Source organism: Callorhinchus milii, unplaced genomic scaffold, assembly GCF_018977255.1.
Source record: "Callorhinchus milii isolate IMCB2004 unplaced genomic scaffold, IMCB_Cmil_1.0 Scaffold4, whole genome shotgun sequence".
Classification (NCBI taxonomy): Eukaryota; Metazoa; Chordata; class Chondrichthyes; order Chimaeriformes; family Callorhinchidae; genus Callorhinchus; species Callorhinchus milii.
The window spans coordinates 503,925-529,295 of record NW_024704745.1 but is presented as its reverse complement, the minus strand read 5'-3'; the positions used below and the strand labels follow the sequence as shown (position 1 = coordinate 529,295).

Sequence of the window (25,371 nt, the reverse complement as noted above, 5' to 3'; positions counted from 1 at the left end):
GAAAGGGCGCGCGGGTCGGGTGCAGGTTGTCTGACAGTTATTTGGAGGTCTGACCGAGCGAGCGCGATGTGACCCCTCTTGCCCCACGAGGCTCTCCTTGTTTGTCGGGCGAGGTGAGCGGGAAGTGGGGCGTTTCCCGCCAACACGTCGCCTCGGCCAAGCGATTGGTCGGTCCCGATTAGCAATCGGTCTCTCTATTGGTTCGTGAGGCTGTCACTCAAGAGCGAGGGCACGGTCAAGATGGGCGGAGGGAGTGGGCGTATCCCACCGCCAACCCGTCGCCACGGCCACGTCAGCGATTGGTCCGTCCCGATCCGACCACGTGTCTCCCTATTGGTGAGCGAGGCTGTCACTCACAGGCGAGGGGGCGGTTGGCTGTCAGGTCAAGATGGGCGGAGGCTGAGGCGTCGCGACAGGACGGGAGGAACGAGGAGGCCGGTAAGTGTGTGTCCGACCCAATAACACACACACAGCCACCAGCTTCCGTCTTATTGTGGTGGGTTTATATATATGTATATATTTGTTTATATATATATGTGTGTGTGTGTGTAACCCCCCCCCAACCACGGCCTGTGGGTTGGTTGCCAGGGGCGACGCCGGTCGTGAGGGGAGTATGGCCGCTGCTGCGCCCCCTCCCTGCGTCCTGGGGTTCAGCTTTGATCCTTACGATGATCTTATTTCCTCTCTGTCTTACTCTCTTTCTCCCCCACCCCTCTCTATTTCTCCCCCCCTCCTCCTCTCTCTCCCCTCTCTTTGTCCCTCCCTCTTCCCCCCTCTTTCTTTCTCCCCCTCACCCCCTCCCTACTCTTCCCCCTTCGCTCCTCTACCCCCTCCTCTCTCCTTCCTCCTATCTGCCCTTCCCCTTCTCTCTTTCTTCCACCGTCTCTCTTCCCCCCTCTCTCCATCCTACCCTCGCTCTTCTCCCCTCCTTCGCTCGCTCTTTACTCCTCTCTCTTTCTCTCTCTTTCCCCCCTTCTCGCTCTCTTTCTCTATCTCCCCCTCTACAGAATGGCCAGGGTGATTGAATGCGATGCTCTATAAGACTGAATTAATTTTATTAATCTTGTCTGCTCAGCCTTTTAAAGGAGAGCCAGTGGAAGTTAAGACTGACTTGTGATTTCTGCTGCTGATGATAATAATTATTGTTATGTTTTGACGTAGCACCATATCGTGTCGAAACGCCTCCGAAACGCTCTACAAGTAATTTGCTGTCCAGAGCAGTGGCTGTATTTTGTAGGCAAATGTGGTGGCTGGTTTGTGCAGCAGTTCCCTGAACGACAGTGAAGTGAATGACCCAATTAATCTGGGGAGTTGTTGGCCGAGCACGAGGAGAAACACCCTTCTCATTTTGGATTACGGGTTGTAGGATCTTGAACGTTCACCTTAGAGCAGGCAAACAGGTCGTTGACTTAATGTCTCATCACAAAAGATGGCGTCTTTAACAATAAGGTGCTTCTCCGAACACTACAGTGTGGTTGGAATTGATCTCAAGTCCACATTCAGTTTGTCTTGTGCTCTGGCATGCTCAATCTCTGCCTTACGCACTCTGGTACTCTCTTCCTATTAGCTGCTGTTTATCACGCCTCAGCTAAGTGCGACATACCTGCATTTAAAAAAAACTAAACTGAACTTGGGAAAAAAAATTCTCCAGGTTTTCAGCTCAGCCTGACGCAGTGACAATGGGACTCTCACCGCCGAGTCAGAAAATTATAGGTTCAAGGCCCAAGTTGGGACTTGGAATCACATAGTCTAAGATGACACCGCAAAGCAGTACTGGGGGGATGATGTTGCATTGTTGGAGATACCATTCTTCAGATGAGACATTAAACAAGCTCCCGTCTACTCGTTCAGCTGGACATGAAAGATCCAATGGTACTATTTGAAAAGCGAAATGTCCTGGCCAACAAATCCTCCAAATTAAATCGACTAATCCACGACTGTTTGTTGGTCACTGCTGTGCGGAATTAGCTGCCGTGTTTCGCCCACAAAATATACAGTCAATTCACTTTACAGTATATTCTGTGAAGCACTGTCAGACGTCTCGACGATGTGATAAGGCGGTATGCCAAATGCAAGGATTATTATTAATATTTAGCTATAAAACCATTAAAGTCACAGAGCAGCTTTGAGATTTATCTTCTAATGCTTCTACTAATTGCTTTCTTACACTTCATATTCTGCAAAGTATGAATCATAAATTTATTACCCTGCAGTGTAGTAAATTAATGAAAGAGCAGCTTGCATATGTAGCAACGTTCACACTTGATGACAAAACTCTTTGATGAGATGGTGTAGGTCACTAAAAGCAATGGGAGAGAGGGTTTGAGGTAAATTTCAGAGATTGAGGGCATAGTGGCTGAAAGCTCTTAGCCAGTTGTGGAGTGGGACATGCAGGGGAACCAAACAACAAATTATATTTGTATAGCACCTTTCTCATCGAGAAGATATCCCAGCTGAGCAAAGAAGGCAGATAGAGGAGTGGAATGTGAACACATCAAAGAGGTAGGGAGGTGTCAGGGCATGATGAAATTTGAAAGCGAGAGTGAGGGTCTTGAAATCGATCTGTTCTGCAACAGGGAGCCAGTGGAGTCTGGCAAGAAATGGGGTGATTAGAGTGCGGAGCCTGGTGTGGGCGAGGACGTGGACAGTAGAATTTTGAATCACTTGGACCTTGTTCATAGTGAAGCTGGGGTGACCAGCGAGGAGTGCATTGCAAAATGAGGGCGGGAGATGACGAAAGCATGAACGAGAATTTCAGAAGTGTTTGAAATAAGATGATAATAATGATAAAATGACCTTGGTTTCACACTGCCTTCCTGCTAAACTTAAAATCCATCTTTTGTCTATATGAAGCTGTATCTGAGGACATCCGATAATAATTTGACGATTTTGATCTCTTTTTGGCCCTTTGAACTGGATAATCTATCTAGTCAGTTCGCTGATACCTATTTTGGTTCTGAGACCCACCTCAGCAAATAACTAAAATGCATTGTGTGAATTGTGTTCTATTTTGTCCACCCTTAGTGCTGGTTGTACCAGTGTAGTGTTAAGTGAATGCGAGCAGAGTTCAGAAAGCAACAGTGAATATATTCTTTCTCCTCGGTGGCATTGTGTGCCATGAGACCGGGGACCATTTTGGAATTATAACTATAAATCAAAACATGAAGCTGAATGTCTGCATCAAACGTCCATGTATTAAGTCAAAAGGTGCAATTGCCTCATCTCTCGCCTGTTTTTATATCTGAGTTGCTTTCCTTTGCTTTGATTTTTCTCCACTTTTCACTCACCATCACGCCACCATTATATGAGGGAAAAGACAAAAGATAGCACTGCAATTTTCCTTTGCAATTAACAATTGTGAGAAGGAGAGAATGTCTTTTTTTCTCTCTTTATATATACTGACTTGAGTGTGATCCTCGCTATAAATGAATCAGTTTGATGAGGTAGGATTCTTTAGATACGGATGTCACATTTATCAAATGAGTCGAGTGCTTATAATGTGAAACAGTCACTCGATCAATCTGGACTTGATCCAGATCAAGGTTTAAATGGAAAGACACCGTACTTAAACCCTTCATAATGAAACAGTCTGTCTTCATCATTGCATACTGGAAGCCTCTAACATTTTGATTGTCCTGTCCCGTTCCATTGCTGAGGACCACAAATCCACAAACTTTACAGTATCAAATTATCTTACAGTTTAAAATAATCTTATATTGTAAAATCACCAGAATTTTGAAAAATCTTCTTTTCGGAGCTGCCTTAAGCGCTCCGAGACGTTGCCCTGCGTGAAGGACACTATATAACTGAAAGTTGTCACTGTTTGTAAGAATGAATTGAAGCCATTTTCGAAATTCTGCATACACTCACTCTGCAGTGTATATTGCAATATCTGTGTGTAATAGGTATAAAATCCTGTTAATTAAAACCTCTGCCGCCCGGATACTGATCCGCGCAAAACTCATTACCCTCTACTGGCTTCCAATCACCGAACTGATCGATTTCAAGATCCTCTCAGTCTTTTTCAAATTCCTTCATACCCTCGCACCTCCCCACCTATCCGACCTGCTTACTCCCCATTCCATCACCTGTTGCTCCGCTCGCTGACTCCGGCTTCCTGTTTGTTCCTTGTACCCTCTGGTCCACGATCAGTGGCCGTGCCTTCAGCCACTATGCCCCAAAACTCTGGAACTTTCTCCTTCAATCTCTCTGTGTGGCCCTTTCTGTCCCCACCTTCAAAACCCACCTAAAGACCTTCCTTTTTGATCGTGCTTACAGTCACCTTCCTCTCCCTGTGGCTCAGTGTCAGACTCTGGCACTTTTTTAAAAAAAATCCACTCCCTCGAATAGAAAGTGTTTGAGATTTTTGGCTATTGTGGCTGCATGCTAGAATTTCAGGAAGCATTTCATTTAACCAGAATGATTGGAGTTTGAATAATAATAATAATAATAATCCTTGCATTTGACATAGCACCTTATCACGTCGTTGAGACATCTCAAAGCGCTTCACAGAATGTGTATGACTGTGTATCTTGTGTATTGAAAATAATTGTTAGCTTTGTATTGAAGCATGGTGGTATGCAGCTTCTCACTAATTATCACTGTGTAGAAGAGCAATGTTTTTGTTAAATTATCCACTGCAAAAAGGAATGTCTTTGTTCATAGTTCGACTGGCAGCTCAGGTGAATGTTAAAAATCCTGTGATGCAACTCAAAAAAGGAAGGGGGTTTCTTCCAACAAATCTCCAGATAAATTTATTTCCTGACTTTGCTGTGTTAAAGTTTGGTTTGGTAGCAGGTGGAGCTGAGAAAGGCAGGGGGTGATGGGCTCTGAGGGTATTATTATTATTATTAAAACAAAACAGGAGGTTCTGAATAGGCTCCATGGGTTAGCGTGTGCAACTGAAAAGGCCAATACATGCAGCACCTGAGGTAATGTGATCAAGTGGAGAACAACAACAACAAAATTACGTTTGTGTAGCACCTTTCACGTCGGGAGAACGTCCAAAGGCACTGGACAGCCATTGTTTCGTAGCCGAACTGGGGGTCAGGATCAGGGAGAGTGGGGGCAGGAGGAAAAGGAGGGTAATCCAAGGCACGGTCGGAGAGGAGAGTCTTGATTTGAGTCTTGAAGGAGGCAAGGGAGGGGGCGAGGTGAGGACTGCGGAATGGAGTTCCAGAAGGTGGGGGCAGAGTGGCAGAAGGCCCACCCTCCACTGGTGGGGCAGGCGAGGTGGGGGACGTGAAGCAGGCCAGAGCCCACTGAGCAGAGAAAGCGGGTAGTTTGGTAGGAGGTTAGGAAGTGGCAGAGGTAGGGGGGAGCAAGGCCACTGAGGACTTTGAAGGTAAGGACCAGGAGCTTGAACTGTACCCTCTGTATGATGGAAAGCCAGTGGAGTCAGGCGAGGATGGGGGGTGATAGGATCACCTTTGTTCAGGTTCATACTCGATGACTGTATTACACAAGATCAGCATCTACGTTTTCTAAACAAGTGTTTTGGTCATAGGATGTGTGTGCGTGTTTGATGGAAGAGGGTGGGAGAAATCAGTGCAATAAAAATTGTCAGCACCAGTTGATTTATAAAGAAAATTACAGCACAGAAACAGGCCATTTGGGCCCAACTTTATATTGCAGTGGGTTTTAAACGCTAACTCTCGATTTCAAAATTTGATGGAGTAGGTTACAGCAACAGGAACCAAAGCCACACCTGAAAGGAGCATTCTAAAAATTCCTGACAGTCAACATGTTTGCTTTCAGCGAAACAACGTCATTTGAGGGCTGAAGACTTCCTTGAGCCACAGAAATACCAGCGGCTTTGAAATGGCAGGATTCCTGGACAATTTTCGTTGGCCAGAATGTATCGATTGGGGAGAAAGAAGAAATACGATTGCTGCTGTAGTCGCAGGCGTTTTTGTAAGTGTCGAAAATGAGTTTTTATCAGAACCATAGAAATCTACAGCATTTCTCTCCTAACGTGTGAGGCATTAATGTGAGGATGATCATGTATTATACTGTGTTTACATTACCTCTCCTTGATGACTTCATAGTCATAGTACAGTACAGAAGGAAGCCATTCGACCTATTGTGCCTGTGCTGGCTCTTTGAAAGAGCTATTTAATTAGTCCCATTACCCCGCTTTTGCTCTGTGGCCTTGCAATTTTTTACTTTTCAAACATATACAATTCCCTTTTGAAAGTTATTACTGAAATAATAAACTTGGCTGAAATCAGGCGTTTGTGTGTGGACAATCATGGGCACAAATCTGAGCCTAAGAACACATCTTCTTTGATAAGACCATAGTTGAAAGACAGAATTGTTTTGTTTTATTCTCTCCCTCATCCCTACAAAGCTGTCATTTGCTGTAAATCTCCCTTTTGTATCTGTTAGAATGATTTGAAAAGACAGCCTTCTCATTACAATCATTGCCATTTCAATGTTTACAGTGTAATGAGATTTAAATGATATTCCTATGGAATATGCAGGGAACCCATATTCTTTTGTTGCAATTAATTTATCATTTTATCAATATTCTTCATCTCTTGTCAATAATTTTCTTGCCTCTTAATGGTAAAGTAAATGATTTTTTATGTTGTATAGAATTGCATCTTTTAACCTTTCTCCTTAAGATCTTATTTTATTTTGTCAAACCCTTTGTTTTTATTAAGAATTGTTATTAAGAGTATAGGAGGTAACTATTGGTAAAGAGCATATTGGTCTGTATTGGTCACTGATGCTACAAAGATTCTACAGAGAAACTATTTCCTCTGGTGGGGAAATTCAGAACAAAGGGTCATCATCTTAAAATTAGAGCGAGGCTATTTAGGAGTGAAATCAGGAAGCAGTTTTTCACGCAAAGGATAGTGGAAATTTGGAACTCTTCAACCCACCCGGCCGAGGATGCTGGTTCAGTGTTTTGAACGGATATGGGGCAAGGGCAGTTAGTGGTATTTGAGGTACAGATCAGCCTTGATCTACAAGAATGGCAGAACAGCCGCAAGGGTTGGAATGGCATTGTTCCTATGCCTGTAAAATTTTCTCCTTTATGATAAATTGCTGGATTCCTCTAAGGAATCATCTAAATCTCAATTTGAGGCAGCTGTACGGTTAAGAGGTGCCTCAAAAGGCACATTTACACATCTCTAGGCAACATTTCTCAGCACTTCCTCTGGAGGCAGTACAAAAGTTGGCTGTTTTTCTTATCAATGCAGAAATTATAAGACGAACATCACTGAAGCCTGAATATAAAATGAAATACTCAGAAGATGAAGTGGGCGGGGGGTGCTGGAGGACGCAGACTGTGTTGAATGAGATAGCTTTTTAGAGAATATTGCACAGCTATTTGTGCTCTGCAGAATGGGAAGCTTTGTAAAGTAGATTTTGCAGTTGTTGCTTCCTGAATGTTCACATTAGTACACCAATTCTTGTAACTGAACACAGTACATTACACTACAGAGTCAGCTGATTATTTTTATTTCCGGCTCCCTCTCTTAGATGTAACTCAACCCACAGAGACGGTAAAGGAATGGAACTGCAATTGTCTGACAGATCTATTTGTAGTCTTCAGTGTATCCACAGGTGGCGTTACACGGTGGCTTGGATCCAGCTTTGGGCCACGTTTAGTGTTTGAGGCCTATTCTTAGAAAAAAGGTTGGGCAAACAATTTCCAGATTTTGATGCTAAATTGTTTTTGCTCCTTTAAAGTTGGTAATTGAATCCCTTTATGTTAAAAGCAATACTGCATATGTAACACTGATTTCATTTCAAACAATAACCAAAGGAAGGTTGAAGCACTGCTTCACAGCAGCCAAATTGTAGATTTATTATATAATAATCTTTGCATTTGTTTAGCGCCTAATCACGTCGTGGAGACGACTCAAAGCACTTTACAGAATATATTGTAAAGAGGATTACTCGGGTGAAACGCAGCAGCTAATTGGGCGCAGTTGTGTCCCACAAAGAGACATGGATTCAGTGATCAATTGTTTCTTTAGATTGTTTTTGGGCGATTGTTACCCTGGCGCCTTGGGACGTCCTCCTGACGTGAAAGGCGCTTTATAAATGGAATCTTGTTGTTGTTGTGGAAAGCGATCCGCCAATTGACTAACGACCAGGTTCCTACTTACTGCTAGGTAAACAGAAACGTGTGGAGTAAGGAAAAAAAACTTGCCTGAGGTTTCGCCCTGCCTGGAAATCGAAACTGGGTTTCTGTTCAAACTACACTCCTTCCCAACATTATAGCAGTCGCATGATCTGGATGCTTTTTAAACTGCTGAAATAATTAGCCTTGAGGTCACCACTTGGTAGAAAAATACAACAACAACTTGCACTTGCAAAGCGCCCCTCACACAGAATAGCATCCCAGAGCACTTGACATTGGTGAAACACAACATTGAATCGGGGCGAGGGGGAAGTGACCGTAGCCGTAGTCAAAGAGAAAGATCTTCAGGCGCTACCGAAGATGAGGAAGGAGGGGGCAAGGCAGAGGAATAGAGGAAGAGAGTTCCAGATTTTAGGGCATAGTGGTTCAAAGCACAGCCACTGATTGTGGAACAGTGGGCACAAGTAAAATTAGCATTAAGGAGCAGGTAGGTTTCCTTCTACTGCTCCTAGTTTCTCTGAGATCAGTTTTGACACCCCTGATCTCAGCAAAACAGGACCTGCAAGAAAATATCACCAAGGTTGATTTTGTTAAATGGGTGGTACTCAAGGGGAAACTCCATCTCCACTCTTTCCCCAACATTATGGCTTTTCCCTAATCTCAGAAAAGCAGCCCCTGCGGAGAAGCGTGTTCATTTGTCAAAGCACAAGACTGCCTCTTCCTTCTCCATCTGCCTGAAAAAGGAAGTGAGCAGGGGAAATTTGAATTCAACAAGTTAGATATTATCGGAAAACGGAAGAGAAACAATCTGAAAAGCAGCTTTTTTGCAACTCTTGAGGTAAAGTGTGCAAGTTATGTATCGATGAAACAGGGAGAAAAATACCGAGGCTGGAAGTGTTCGATCACAACAGAGATGTTGGTAAACCCAGAAGCTCAAACAGCAACTGAAAGAGAAAAATAAGTTAAATGTTTTAACATGAACCACTTCTGTTGCAAGGACATTTCCAAAAAGTTGACTGATCTTTCTCTTTCAGGTTATTTGAGTTACTGTATTTCCAGTATTTCTGCTCTTAAGCATCCAAGTAGTCTTTGGAATTCAATACACTAAATGCTTCTTTTACTATGTATTCTTAGGAAATGATAATCTTACAGTAAGTAATGCCTGGAACTTTTGCTTCCTGTTGAAATTTAACTTGTCTAGACTTGGCAGTGCTACCTGTAACAAGACTGAAGCTTAAAGTTAACATCAATATATTTCCCCTCAGATGAATGTGATTTATTTGGGTCGGCCCAGGATGTTTGCCTCATTGTTTAATAATAATTTGGTTACTCAATCCAAGACTGTTTGTGGAATGTTGCTGCTGTGTGCAATTGGCTGCCCTGTTTCGCCCAAACACTTTGAGACAACAACAGCAAGATTTCATTTGTTTAGCGCCTTTCACGTCGGGAGAATGTCCCAAGGCGCTGGACAGTGTACAGCATTTCAGATCCAAGCTGGTGTAAGGGGGGAGAAGGGAGGGAGGGGAAGGGGGGTGACCAATGGCATGGTCAAAGAGGAGGGTTTTGAGGCGGGACTTGAAGGAGGCTAAGGAGGGGGGGCGAGGCGGAGTGATTGGGGGATGGAATGCCAATGGTGGAGCGGGTGGGTCGGGGGACGTGGAACAGGTCAGAGTCGGCTGAGCGGGCGGATTGGTAGGGGGTTAGGAGGTCACAGAGATAGGGTGGGACAAGACCATTGAGGGCTTATCAAAGACATGACAAGGTCCTATATCAAATGCAATTATTTAATAATAATTATTATTGTTTGCATGTTGTATGATTTCACAATACCGACTGAGCCAGAAAGAGTAATACAAAATACACAGCGCCAGTGTTCACAATTATCTTACAGTCGATTCCTTGGAATGCCAATTTGAAAACTGTTAACGGTACTGAAAGGAAAAGTTGTTTGCAATCAGAAATTTTGTAATTGTTGTATAATCCCCTATCAAATTCCACCAAATTCCCGCTCTGAACGTCATGGGAACAGAAACGAGGAAGTTAGAGTTTGTCTAAAGGTTAAATTGCTGGATACGATATTCAGCTACTTTGCCAGTAATAGTGATAATAACCCTTGCATTTGATATAGCACCTTATCGCATCTTTGAAACGTCTCAAATCACTTCACAGAATAGTGAAGTGAATTGACTGTATATTTTGCGGATGAAACGCAGCAGCCAATTGTGCACAGCAGCGTCCCACAAACAGTCGTGGAAAAGCGATCCGTCAATCGACCAACAACCGGGTTCTGACTTATTGCTAGGTAAATAGAGGCGTGTGGAGTAAGGAAACTTGCCCAACGTTTCACCCAGGTCCTTATGTTTGCGAGGCGAATGCTCTAACCACTACGCTACAGTAATATGTTTCATGTGAAAGATTGCAGTGTGTTGCCTAGATGTTTACATCCTGTTGCAGCCATTACAGTAATGTGTTTGAGATGCAAATGAGGTTTATCAAACAACTATCACTATTGCAAGCTATTTTGCATTAGTGGACACAAGATAGCTTGCGTTATCGATGGGTGTGGGATAATCAGTGGACTTACAGTCGATGTTTCATGTAAAAGATTGCAGTGTGTTGTCTAGATGTTTACATCCTATTACTTACACGTTATAAATTCTAACCCAATCTTGCTGCTCTGCCTAGGATTGGTTTCTGAATTACAGTACACTACCGTAAAGTTATTTGAAAACAAAACTAATCTCCTTTGTTGGCCCAGTAGTGCCTGAGTCATATCAACCTGGAAGTCCCTCATTAACCAGTTTGTTAACCAGTTTCTAGTCATGGTTCAGCTCATTTGTAGTATTTGCTCTTTTCAGTCAAATAGCCTGCCAACGCCTCCTGTCTCACTTAGCATTTGAAAAATGGCAGGATGTGGATTCCTGACAGCTGCAGTAATCTCTTGAAATAAACCCAGGCGAGGAGAATATCCGGGTTTGGCTCAGTTGGTAGCACACTTTTGCCTGAGTCAGGAGGTTGTGAGTTCAAGCCTCAATTTGGGACTTTAAACTCATGGGCTTGGCTGATACTTGAGAGCAGCACTGATACTCGTGTGGTATATTGTCAGAGGTGCCATCCTTCAGATAGGATGGTAAACCGAGGAGCCCTCTGGTTGTGCAGGTGGACGTTAAAGATCAGATGACTCTTCCCCCAAATAAAATTGGCCATTCACTTCATGGCTGTTTGCAAGATGTTGTTAGGTACAAGTCGGCTGCCTCTTTTGCCTACAACTACACAATCATGACACTTCACATTAAAATCCTTGGTTTTGGGACATGACGACATCTCGATAATGCTATAATTCTTGCATTTGATACAGCGCCTTATAACGAATAGTGATTAATCTTCTGTGGTGGAGTGTAATGTGCCTCCCTTCCAATACGTGTATAGAAAAGTTACACTTGCACCACAAGTTATCAAATGTGGTAACACCTTCTTTTGTGTATTATGATGGTTTTCTGTCTGCAGGATGGCTCAGTTGGTACACTTTCACCTCTGAGACAGAAGTGTGGGTTCAAGTTCCACATTGGGGCTTGGAATCACACGTTCTAACCTGCTGCTACAGTCTTTATCAGTTTTGACGAATGAATAATAAAATTAATGCTTGCATTTGGTATAGCTCCTTATCACGTAGGAAGGATGTCTCCAAGAGCTTCACAGGATTTACTGTGAAATGAAGTGACTGTGTATTTGTAGCCAAATGCAGCAGCGTAATTGCACACACAGCAATGTCCCAAAAACAGCAATGAAATGAGTGACCCAATTTTATTTGGGGGATTGTGGGCTCGGGACCGGGAGAAACTCACTTCTTTTAAGAATAGTGCCATGGGATCTTTAACGTTCACCTAAATAATAATAATAATAATAATCCTTGCATTTGATATAGCGCTTTTCACGTCGGGAGGACGTCCCAAAGCGCTTCACAGAACACACTGTAAAGTGAATTGACTGTATATTTGTGGGCGAACGCGGCAGCCAATTGCGCACAGCAATGTCCCACAAACAGTCGTAGATTGAAAATGACCAATTTATTATTGTTTTTGTTTTTTGGAGGGATTATTATTAGGCTGTGGAGTAAGGAAACTTGCCCAAGGTTTCGCCCTGCCTGGAATTGAACTCAGGTCTCTCGCTTGCAAAGCGAGTGCTCTAACCACTGAGCTACAGGACTCCACAACAGGCAGGACAACAGGACAACAGGACTCCACAACCTAACAGGCAGACAGGACTTCAGTTTAACATCTCATCTGAAGAACAGCATCTCTGACAATGCAACATTCACAATATGTCCTTTGAAGCGCTTTAAGACATCTCAACCATATGATAAGGCACAATATCAAATGCAAGATTTATTATTACGCCCAGGGTGTTTAATTGGAGTGTCAGCTTACTTAGACTGTGTGAGTTCATGGGATTTGAACCCACACCTTTCTGACTCAGAGACGAGAGTGCTATTACTAAGCCAAGCTGACACTCTATAAAGAGACAGTCTGAAGCTGTGAATAATCTTCAGAGAACTTGGTTTAGTGAAGAGACAAGGTTAAATACCGAAGGAAACATTTTGGAAAGATGACCAACAAAATACATATCCATTGCATGCAAATGCTGGCATATTCAAATTTTTTTAAAATATAAAATATCACAACTGCATTGTTTTTTAAAAACTGCTTTCTATCTCGACATGTCAAAACACACCTTCTGACTAAGCCAAAGCATTTAGTATATTGTATGCATGTTTTATTTATTTTTCAAATCATCTGATGCTTGAGAATTCGCATCATTTAATTTATGGTGTATAGATTTGCCTTGGCTCATGTCTTTAAGCGATTTCCATAATTTTTAATTGTATCATTATGATTTTCTTTCGGTGGGACAGCATTTCCTTTTACTATTTACAACATCTACCACAACAAGCAAAAGAGGAACTAACAACAATTTTTTGGGGAGTCTTAACTACTGCTGTAACTTTCTCACCCCTAATGTCAAGTAATGGAAATTAGCTGTGCACATCAATTTCAAAAGATATTTATGTGGGAATGATTTGTTAGACCCATCTCTCAAGGCAATTACTTTTTGTACATATGTACATATTCCATGAACCCTGTGAATATGTTAGACTCCTAATTTTTATAACTTTTTTTATTTCTCTTGCTTTTCTCAGAACTATACAACTTTCAGAATTATCTTACTTTTTGAGTTGTTTGAAGGTTTAGTTGTCGTTACACATCGTAGGTAAATAAAGTAATATTTTAGAACATTGCTATGCTAGACAGGCAGGAGCATTGTTGAACGAGTCTTTTTTTTACTGAGAAGCGGCTTGTTTGACAGTGTGGTAACGATCAAAAAATTGTCTCTTTTCAGTTTTTCTCAGGCTGGTGGGTAATTATAGACGCCTCTCTCGTTTACCCAACAAATGAAGAAATGAATCATGCTTTTCACACATGTGGAGTCATGTCAACGATTGCCTTTTTCATGTAAGTAACAGATGTGAGCTCAAATATGCTTGTACTCTGAAGTTTGCTGTGAGTATTCGGTCTGTGGTGAATAGTTAAAATTATTGTTGGATGAATGTGCAACCAATGAAGACCTCACTGAGTTTTTCACAGACTCTCTATCACCATATGAAACTGGCTACCAGAAAGCGTCGTAGACGTATGTTGTTGCTATAATGGAAACATTGGGTGCGTTGTTCCTATGATGGAAAGACTGTTGAATCAATTTTAACATCTGAACCCTCACATACAAATGCCTTAATGCCCAGCACCTCTCTGCCTCTCTGACCTGCTTGTATCCCATTCCTCTTCCCTTCGATTAGCTGACCTAGGTCTACTGAGCATCCCTTGACAACAACAACAGATTACATTTACATGGCGCCTTTCACGTCAGGAGGACATCCCAATGCGCTGGATAGTCAGGGATCCGCACCCAAGCTTTTGGTTGGGATCAGTAGGGGTGGAGGGCAAGGAGGGTAGGGGTAGGAGGGTGACCGAAAGCACAGTCGAAGAGGAGGGTCTTGAGACAGGTCATAAATCATACTAGAGGGGGAAATTTCATCCCGCAATCCCTCTGCCTCACCCCCTCCCTTGCCTCCATCAAGACCTGTCTCAAGACCCTCCTCTTCAACAATACCTTCGGTCACCCTCTTACCCCTACCACCCTCACCCTCACCATCCCAACTCCCAGCTCGGATCCGAAACACTGATTGTCCAGCGGCTTGGGATGTCCTACCAACGTGAAAGGCGCTATACAAGTGTAATTTTTTTGTTGTTGTTCATGAGATTGCATGTTCACATGAGGAATCTCTTGTCAGGAAAACCCTGCTCTCTGCTAGTTACAAAATCTTACTTGAAATGCAATGTTTATTTTAGGATAAATGCAGTATCTAATGGACAAGTCAGAGGGGACAGTTACAGTGAAGGCTGCTTTGGAAGAAATGGTAAGCATTGCTCAAGTAAATATATATGTTTGACGATTATTATATCTTTTTAGCTACAGCTAATCATAGAATCGTACAATGTTGCAACACAGAAGTGAGCTGTTCATTCACTCCACCAAGTCTGGACTGGTGTTTCTCTCCTTATGACAATCAAGTCCCACTCTGCTGCGCATTTCCTGTAACCTTTAATATTTCTCCTCTAATTCCCTTTGAAAATAGTTTATAGATTCTACTCCAACTACAATTTGTGACTTTAACCTTCCATATAAAGAAATGTTTTCCAGCCTCCCCTTTAATTCTTTGTATGATTCTCTTAAACATTTTTGCCCTCCACTGAAAATAATTTGTTGGTGTTTATCCTATCATTAAAATGATGATAATAATAATCCTTGCATTTGATATAGCCCCTTATTACGTCCTTGAGAAGTCTCAAAGCGCTTCACAGAATATATTGTAAAGTGAATTGACTGCATTTTGTGGGGGAAACACGACATCCAATTAATTGTGCACAACAGTGTGCCACAACCAGTCCTTTATAATGTTAAGAAACCTCCAGCGAGTCAATCCTTGGGTATTTTCAGCTCGAGTCAAGCCTCTCTTCGCATCACTCAGAGAATACAGCATCACCATCCATGGATGCACACTCCACTTTACTAAGCCAGTCCAGAACCTTGCCATCTTGTGTAACGCTCAGCTATCTTTCTATCCCACATCCTATGTCATGACCTGCTGTGCCTTCCCCCACCTCCGCAACATCGCCCGGCTCTGCCACTGTCTCACACTGTCGCACTCTGTCTCACACTGAAGGCCGTTGAAACCCTTATACATGCTCTCATTACATCGAGGCTTGACTATGCAAACTCCCTGCTTGTCAGCTTCTTCAACTCCTCCCTCCACAGGCTGCAGATAATCCAAAACTCTGCAGCCCGCGTCCTCTCCCGCACCAGGCTCCATGACCCTGTCACCCCCATCCTCGCCCGATCGAAGTGACGAAGGCGTGGATGAGGGTTTTGGCTGCTTTTCTAAAATTACAAAGGTTTTTGCTCAGGCATTGCATACACTGCAGGGCATAGAATTACTATTAGCTTTTAAAATACTAGAATACAGGAGGAGCGATCATTCTACTCTAGAAAACCCAAAAGGACACTAGAATAGAAGCAGATCCTAAAGACAAGTTGTCTGCTGTTTTCTCTTAATCTGGAAATACTGTGTTTTGGGGGGAATTTGAATCATAGAATCTACAGTACAGAGGAATGCCAATCGGCCCATCGTATGTTTTGACTGTCATTTGAATTAATCATGTTAAAAGCAGAGCGGAGGTGTACTTGAGTTTCTGTCTCTCATGGTAATCTAAATTTAGCCTTCGCAAAAGATCCTAACAACAGAGGTGCTAACCACGGACACTGCTGAAATGAGGTGCATAATCAAAATGCTGGAAACCTCTTTATTGGAGACAGTGAAATGCATCAAATAAACCAATAGCATATTTATTTGTTGCTGCATGCGTAACCTTCAAAGCGCCCCAACACGTTATTCTACTTGAAAGGCACTTTATAAAGATAAGTTGTTTTGTTGTTTTAAAGCTAAGAAATCTGTCCCTATTTCGTTGTTGGTTACTGAGAGAACTACAAGCATCTTGTTTTAGAATTTACTTCCTTTGATGACTACATGAGCCTGTAATTTTTTCATTGACCTACGTGCTTTGTGATCGTGTCCTGTAGCATATGTGGAGGCCTGTCAGGAACCATGGCGGTTTATTTGACCCTCATCTGTCCTTTCTCCCCCATATTCATGACCTGCTCTGCTTGCCCGTGTCTCCGCAACATTGCACGACTCCGCCACTGCCTCACTCCTCACACCGCCGAAACCTCATTCACGCGTTCATCACATTTAGGCTCGACTACGCCAACTCCACGCTTGTCGGCCTCCCCAACTCGCCTCACAATCGAGAGGACTTGGGTTTGATTCCTCGGCAGGGCGAAGCGTTAGGTAGGTTTCCTTACTCCACATGCCTAGCAGTGAGTAAGAAGTTGGTTCATAGTTGATTGGCGGATTGCCGAGGGTAAATAATCCTTGCATTTGATACCACTCCTTATTACGTTTTTGAGGCGTATCAAAGCGCTTCACAGGATACACTGTGAAGTGCATTAACTCTATCTTTTCTGGGCCAAACTTGGCAGCCAGTTTGCGCACAGCAGTGTCCCACAAGCAGTGGTGGATTGGACCAAATTATTATTCTTTTTGGAAATAAAATACTTGAAGGGATTGTTACACCGAGAAGAAGAGCGATCTGCCAATCGAATAACAACCCAGCTCCTACTTACTGCCAGGTAAACGGAGCGCGTGTGGAGTAAGGAAAATTACCTAAGGTTCACCTTGCCTGGGAAATGAGTTCAGGTCCTCTCGCTTGCGAGACGAATGCTCCAACCATTACATCACAAGTTCCCACAGCAGCTACGTATTGTGCTGCACCGATAAGTGGAAAACCAGGGATAGCTGTGTTATTGGCTAATTTCACTATTTATTATAGAAACAAAAAAAAACTTTTGGCACTGCAGGAAATGAGCTTCCAGGACTGAATTTAGAAATTCCGCAAAATCTGCAGCGTCTTCAATTTTAGGGCCATGGTTTAAGGCTAAGATCATGAATTTTAGGGCCATGTTTAAGGCTAAGATCGTCCCTGGAATTGAGTGATGTTGTGAGTTTAACATGACCTCCGACAATGCAGCCGCAGGGAAGGGAATGGTTCTGTCCCATATTTCTCTATCTGGTGAGTTGGCCAACTGAGCCATGCTGTCAAAAAAAAACACAGAAGGAAAGAAAGAAGGAAAGAAAAATCAGAATGCCCCGATGTCCTCAGTTCCTCTCACACTCGTGTCCATGGCTACTGTTGGGAACAGATTTAAACATCTCAGACAGCTGTGTTGCACAGATCTAGAAGTAATACAAAATGGTGAATTCAGTTTGAATTATCGAGCTTTAGTAGGATATGACTCAAAACCTCCCAAAACAAAAATAACTAATCCTGGCACTGCTCCAAGCAAAGCCTGGCTACAGGCAGTTGCTTTAGTTTCTCTTTCTGATTGAAATTTGGTCCTCTGTTGGATGTCTCGGATCTAATAAAAATGTTGAAAACTGAAAACTTTGTGATTTGGATGCTAGGAAAAAAAGTTAAATCAGCTTAATCTATAGTTAGAACTATAGAAATGTGCAATACACAAGAAGGTCTTTCAGCCCATCGTGTCTGCACTGCTCCTTTAATGAATAATGATAATAATCTTGAATTTGATATTGCACCTTATCACGTCTTTGAAACGTCTCAAAACGCTTCACAGAATATACTGTAAAGTGTAGTGACTGTGTGTTTTGTGGGCGAACCGCGGCAGCCAATTGCGCACAGCAGCGTCCCACAAACATTCGTTGATCCTTTCAGTTTCATTTACCTAACTTTTCTCCCTATTGGGTGTCAGCCTAGCGCAGTGGTCGCGCTCTCGCCTGGGTTAGAAGGTTGTGGGTTCAAGCCCCACATCCAGACTTGGAAGCATGTAGTCTAAAATGATGCTCCAATGCAGTGTTGGGTGGATGTTGCATTGTCAGAGGTGCTGTCCTTCGGATGAGACGTTAAACCAAATTCCGCCTGCCTTTTCAGGTGGATGTTAAAAGATCCCTTGGCACCATAAATACATAGTCAATCCACTTTACAGTGTGTCTTGTGAAGTGGTTTGAGATGGCTCAATGACTAGATAAGGAGCTGTATCAAATGTATTATTATTATCGGTGTTCAGGCGTTCAGCCCATTTGCCTCCTTTCTCTGGAACTCCTTTCCGGAGCCTGCCTGCCTGCCTCCCTCCCTCCCACCTACCTACCTACCTACCTACCTAACCTCATTCAAAATCCATGAAGATCTACCTGTTTGACTGCGCTTCCAGTCATTTTTTTCCCTCTCCAACCCCCCCCTCAGCTTAGATGCCCGGTCATGACTGTTTAATGGGCTTGGGATGTCCTCCCACTGTGGAATACACCACATAAATGTAACATTGTATTGTACCCCAAATCGGCTTTTCACATTTGTTCTGAAATGTGTGTATGGTTGGACTGGCCAAGGGTGCAAGAGAGGCAAGGCTATTTTCAGGACACCAAATGCCTAATTGATTGGGATGTTTAAAAGCGAGGTAGATGTGTACTCGGAGGAAATAAGTGTATTATAGTATATGAAGAACAGAACACTTGCTATTGGATAATAAAAAAATAAATGAGTCCTGTAGCTCAGTGGTGAGAGCACTCGCCTCGGAAGCGACAGACCTGAGTTCAATTCCCGGGCAGGGCAAAATGTTGGGCAAGTTTCCTTACTGCACGCTCCTCTGTTTACCCAGCAGTAAGTCGGAACCCGGTTGTTAGTCGATTGACGGATGGCTTTTGTGGAGTAATAATTCCTTAAAAAAAATTGGTCACTCAATCCACAATCGTTTGTGGGACGCTGCTGTGCGCAATTGGCTTCCGTGTTTCGCCACAAAATATAGAGTCAGTTCACTTTACAGTATATTCTGTGTAGTGCTTTGAGATCTATTATTGTATTAAATGTAAGGATTATTGTTATTATTAAATGGAAGGACAGTTTTAACCGTAGTGAATAACCTACTAAAATCAAATGCAAGTATTATGATTATTACTCATGAGCACAAATGAAGAGCCTTGGTGAGAGTGAGAAGAAAGTCAAACTGAAAGGTCGAACCCAACACAGGGAAAGCTGGTTAGACATCATGAAGGAATGCTGCAGGGTGTTGTGTTGGGCAAATTGCCAGGCAGTGTTCCTGGACATGCAATTAATTATTGACGTAAATGTGTCTGATTTTTATTTTCCATCAGTGATTCCAGAAAATCAAAACAAAAGCCTTAATTTGTTTGTTTGAGGTAACACAATATTGTGGAGTATGCTGTTAACTAAGAATAGGATGTAGTATTTAAAAAATGATTTTAATGTGCAGGTAATTATTTTCAAAAAAGAAATTCAACTATTTTGCCCACAAATTATACAGTCAATTCATGTTAAGTATAGATTTTTTTTAGATTTAGATTCATAGAATGTTACGGCACAGAAGGAGGCCTTTCGGCCCATCGAGTCTGTGACGTCTCTTTGACAGAACAAGTCACGTTCACTAACCCCACTCACCAGCTTTCTCCCCATAACCCTGCAAACCCGTCTTCCCCAGGTACCTATCCAGTTCTCTCTTAAAAGTCCTGTAGCTCAGTGGTTAGAGCACTCGCTTTGCAAGTGAGAGACCTGAGTTCAATTCCAGGCAGGGCGAAACCTTGGGCAAGTTTCCTTACTCCACACGCCTAATAATAATCCCTCCAAAAAACCAAAAACAATAATTAAATTGGTCATTTTCAATCTACGACTGTTTGTGGGACATTGCTGTGCGCAATTGGCTGCCGCGTTCGCCCACAAATATACAGTCAATTCACTTTACAGTGTGTTCTGTGAAGCACTTTGGGACGTCCTCCCGACGTGAAAAGCGCTATATCAAATGCAAGGATTATTATTATTATTAAAAGCTGTTATTGAATCGGACTTCACTGCCCTTTCAGGCAGATCATTCCAAACTCCAACAACTCGCTGAGTAAAAAAATTATAGATTTATAGATTCAAATATGTTCCATGAAGCGCTTTGAAACGACTCAAAGACGTGATAGGGCGCTATATCAAATGCAAAGATTATTATTATCAATGTTAACACATTTTACGTGAAAAAAAAATGTGGTTTTGTTACTTTGCAGTACAGTAATCCTCACTTATTGAATGACCTGACTGTTATACTGCTCAGCACTTGTTTTTCCCTGTGCGTTAACCATTGTTACGATTCACAGGTGCAAGAATTTGGCTTTTCGTTGGCTTTATGGTGATGTTTGGATCTCTCATAGCTTCTATGTGGATCCTCTTTGGAGCATATGTTGTACCTAGTAAGTATTATCCTTGAATAATCCAGTCAATAAATGAAAATTAGTTATAACTGAACTCGCAGTGTATTGTGGCACAGTGTAACACATTAGCTATACTAATAAAGACAAAATGTTTGCCTGTCTGTGTATCTGCCAAGAACGTATTAATCGATTGACTTAAAGACATGCTTTATATCGTATCGTAAATATCTTGCAAGGGGGAGCGTCACGGGCATATTTGTTTTCATGGATCTCCTATCGTTGATGAGCTATATTAAAAAATGCTTTAAGTAAGCCCCCCAAAAAGGTATGCATGGTACTCTGCATCAAAGTAGCGACAGTGATTATACACGCTTCTAGGGAGATAACATCTATACTAATAAAGACAACAGGTCTGTCTATGTATCTGTCCAACCAAGTGACGTAGACACACCAACAGGAATCCTCCCAACCAGGTGTCCGAAAGGATATGTGTGCAAATATATGAACATGGGATGCTAACGAGTTCAATAGCACATTTTCTCAATTTTATGGGATAAAGATGCCTCAGAAGAGAAGATCAAGCCTTTCAAGGACAAATAAAAATGCCAGACGAAAGAGAAAAGGCCCATTAAATGAAACTGGTTGCAAGCATAGCTGGAATGGGTACAGCTAGTGCTATATATGCTGTGTTCGGCCAGTGCTTTGAAGTTTGAAGTGAATGGATATACAAAACAAATCTTTTTATTTCAGTTTAATGATTCAGTTTATACTTTACTAGTTGTACCCGTTGCAGCTAGGCTGGCAACCAAAGCATCCAATATGGAATGTAGATTTCAGTGACGCCCCCTCACAAACCATTTAACATGCCAAAACACTGTACATCTTAAGCAAAACTACCATACATGAATGATGAGCTTGTTTAGATCATAGCTCCTCAACGATAGGAGATTCCCCCTATGCCTCTATATCAATCGGTTATTGAGTTCTTAGCGGACACACAGACAGACACAAAGACATTACGTCTTTATTAGTATAGATTACTTGTTTCTAAGGGAAAAACCATGGACTTATTAATAATCCTAAATAATAACTTGCTTTTGATATCATGCCTTTCATATCAGGAGGACATCCTAAATGTAGCCACTTCACAGGATATATTGTAAAATGGAGTAACTATGTGTTTTGTCCCAGCGCCTTGGGACATGCTCCTGACGTGAAAGGCACTATACAAATGTAATTTGTTGTTGTGGGCAAACACGGCAGCCGATTTGTGCACAGCAGTATTCCATAAACAGCCGTGCAGGGACTGACCAATTTTATCTTGGGGATTGTTGGCCAGGACGCCAGGAGAGAGAAACGCCCTTTTCTCTTCAAATAGTGCCGCAGGATCTTTAACACCCACCTGAACAGGCAGACAAAGCCTCAATTTAAAATCTCATCCAACGATCCCTCCAACAGTGCAGCACACTCCCAGCTCTGACTGGAGCTCAGACTATATGACTTCCAAGTCCCGACATGGGGCTTGAACCAATAATCTTCTGACTCCGAGACGAGAGTGCTACCAATTGCGCCAGCGTAAGATTTTTGACATTTCTGCTACATTTTAACCTGCAAAGATCAAATAAGTATCTTCACTATTTTTGTTTTACTGTAATAAAGGCTGAATCTGATAATATTATTTTATAAGCACCAGAATCAGTGGACAGTTAATCTGCATTCTCTAACCTACCCTAAATCAAACTACTTTGATTTACGCACCTCATTTCAGCAATGTATGTGTTCCTCTTTTTTTTGCAGAAGTTAACGTCTATCCAGGACTGGCTGTGTTTTTTCAAAACGCATTAATTTTTTTTAGGTAAGTGGTGTGCCTGCTTTCTTGAAGCATCTGTTTATTGCATGGCTCCTGACGCAGCAGTGATCCCTTCTTAACTTAAAAAAAGGTTGCTGTACTTCAGTATTAATAATAGTAATAATCCTTGTATTAGATATATCGCCTTATCACGCCTTGAGACGAGATGTCTCAAAGAACGTCACAGAATATACTGTAAAGTGAATTGACTATATTTTGTGGGAAAAACATTTTGCCCTGCCGGGAATCAAATGTTTGCGAGGCGAGTGCTCTAAACAACAGGACTCATTAGGCTCTATGGTGTAAAGACTGAAAGGCAGCTATATACAATATGTTCAGCGACAGAGCTGAAAACAAAGCAAAGAAGTTAAGGGCCTGAAAAATTGCAATCTTAAAGATTGACCTTGTTCCTGCCTTACAAACATACTCTGTAAAAACTCCATTCCTGTCCTGAAACAAGATTTTTCAAATATGCCACTTTTTTTTGATTGAGATGTTTCTGTGATTTTGATGGATGGCAGGGTATTTTTCCCTCCGTACTTGAAAAAACGTTCATTTAAAACAAAATTGCAGCTAAAATTGGCAGATAATTAAAGTTCTGCTGTGTACAGATAAACAGTTCAAAAATCATGGGGGTCATACCAGTACAAAGGGTACTCTTAATTTCAATGAAAATAATAATAATCCTTGCATTTGATACAGCGCCTTGTCACTTCTTCGAGGCGTCTCAAAGAGCAGTTGATCAAGTTTTCCAAAGGATATGGTACAAACGCGTCATCGTTTATTAAAAAGTTCATTTCTTCATTTTCCCAAACTGGGCTGTGCAAACAATGTGAACTGCAAGAAAAGTCAAGCAAAGCAGTTTTCAGTGTTAGAGAGGCAGAGTGGAGCCTGGGCTTGTCTGGACGTCCACACGAGGTTCTTGTAAAGTATACAGATGAATAAATATCCTTGGGTTTTACAGTCAAGCTCACTAACGACCATTTTACCAATTATAATAATTTGGACACCAAAATTTTTGTGGGTCACTGCCATACGCAATTGGCTGCAGTGTTTTGCCCACAAAAAAAATACAGTTAATTCACTTTGCAGTATATTCAGTCAAGCCCAGGGTCCACTCTGCCTCTCACACTGAAAACTGCTTTGCTTGACTTTTCTTGCAGTTCACATTGTTTGCACAAACAGCCCAGTTTGGGAAGTTGAAGAAATGAAATTTTTTTAATAAACGATGACGCCTTTGTACCATCTTCTTTGGAAAACTTGATCAACTGCTCTTTATTAGTATGGTTTCAGTTACTCTCGCTGACTAACTCTTGAGGAAACCAAGGATATCAAGCAGCCATCTTGTGAACAGTGAATTTGTGTTCCCTTAGGAACTGATCTGAAGCTTTGCTCTTTTGGAGCAAACCTTTACTCCACACATCTCAGTTTACTTAGCAGTAAGTAGGGTTGTTACTTAGCTCAATGGTTAGAGCACTCGCTTTGCAAGCGAGAGACCTGAGTTCAATTCCAGGCAGAGGGCGAAACCTTGGGCAAGTTTCCTTACTCCACACAGAGCCTAATAATAATCCCTCCAAAACCAAAAACAATAATAAATTGGTCATTTTCAATCTACGACTGTTTGTGGGACATTGCTGTGCGCAATTGGCTGCCGCGTTCGCCCACAAATAAACAGTCAATTCACTTTACAGTGTGTTCTGTGAAGCGCTTTGGGACGTCCTCCCGACGTGAAAAGCGCTATATCAAATGCAAGGATTATTATTATTAATATTATTGTTAATCAATTGTCGGATTGCTTTCCGGGGGTAATAAATCCCTTTAAAAAAATAATAAAGCAACAAAATAAAAATAATAAAAATCTGGTTACTCGACTTACTGTGCGCAATTGGCTACTACGTTTCGCCCACAAAGCATGCAGTCAATTCATTTTACAGAATATTCTGTGTATTGCCTGAAGCACTTTGAGAAGTCTGAAGACCCGATAAGGCGCTATATCAAATGCAAGGATTATTATTAGTATTATTATTTACAGAATATTCTGTGAAACTCTTTGAGACATCTCAAAGACTTGATGAGGCGCTATATGAAATGCAAGGACTAATTATTATTATATAAGTTATTAAACATTCTGCATTCTTTTGTTTTGCAGTAGTCTGGTCTATAAGTTTGGCAGAACAGAGGAACTGTGGGGGTAAAATACCACTTAGCCCAGCACTGACTCAGGGTGTTCTTCTGCACAGGAACAACAATTATAAATATGTGTCATTTTACTTTATTTTTTTGGTCATCATATATGTGATGCGAAAGTCGGAATATTTTTGAAAACTGTCATTTGTTTTTGTAAGTTTCATATTGTACTACTACTTTGTAGTTACACTAATAGTTGTACTAAGTCTGATAAACAGAGTATGAAGCCCTCATGAAGTGGGCTGATATCTGTTGTGTGACACATGGTAGGAGTTGATTCATTGGAAATAAGTTGCCGAGTACGTCACATTATTGTACTTCGCAACAATCACCACTTTTATTGCTTTATTTTAAAAGAGAGAATTCCCAATCGTGCTGTCAAAAAAAAGGAAGGATGGTATACTTTGATTTCTATGAAATGTTCATGGATTTTTTTGGTCTATTTAATTGTTTTAAAAATAAACACAAAGCACTGCTGTTATGAATCAAAAATAGTCCCAACATTTTGTTATTTTGTTGTGAATAGTTTCCAGAGGAATAGAATAGCCACTGTTAAATATTGGCGGGTTTATTCTTTTTCCGTAAATCTTATTTATGAAATAAACCTTTTTCGGTGGCAGATTTGTTCATTTTCATTTAATTCAAATACAGGGTAAAGTTCATCTGGTGAAAGGCAGCTATTTGGAGACTGCACACTATTTGTTTCATGCAAAAACCCCCTGAGCATTTGAATATGCAGAACTGATTGTTATCATATACATTCTTCAACCTAAACAGAGAAATAGCTGAGCGCAAAAACTCCTTTGAAATGTCCCTAAAGAGTGCTCCCTCAAATAAGAGATT

The 25,371-nt window shown here is 41.7% G+C and overlaps 1 protein-coding gene across 2 annotated transcripts; it reads left to right on the top strand.

The window, feature by feature from the left end:
• Window positions 1-350: 350 nt before the first annotated feature.
• Window positions 351-25,147, top strand: tmem50b (transmembrane protein 50B). Of its 2 annotated transcripts, none has more exons than XM_007905978.2 (7): window positions 351-438; window positions 5,758-5,913; window positions 13,496-13,608; window positions 14,503-14,570; window positions 20,439-20,531; window positions 22,290-22,347; window positions 24,491-25,147. In XM_007905978.2, the coding sequence occupies exons 2-7, from the start codon at window positions 5,821-5,823 to the stop codon at window positions 24,534-24,536; spliced, it is 471 nt and encodes a 156-aa protein (XP_007904169.1). In that variant the 5' UTR covers window positions 351-438; window positions 5,758-5,820; the 3' UTR covers window positions 24,537-25,147. The 2 variants fall into 2 exon arrangements, with proteins under 2 accessions (XP_007904169.1, NP_001279304.1); NM_001292375.1 differs by having other exon boundaries at window positions 381-496; window positions 24,491-25,146.
• The last annotated feature ends 224 nt before the right edge of the window (window positions 25,148-25,371 follow it).

Coding starts and splice junctions, on each gene's coding strand:
- tmem50b (XM_007905978.2), top strand. CDS start 5,821: ATGGCAGGATTCCTGGACAATTTTCGTTGGCCAGAATGTATCGATTGG. Junction 13,609..14,502: donor TCAACGATTGCCTTTTTCAT/GTAAGTAACAGA, acceptor TGTTTATTTTAG/GATAAATGCAGTATCTAATG. Junction 22,348..24,490: donor AACGCATTAATTTTTTTTAG/GTAAGTGGTGTG, acceptor TTTGTTTTGCAG/TAGTCTGGTCTATAAGTTTG.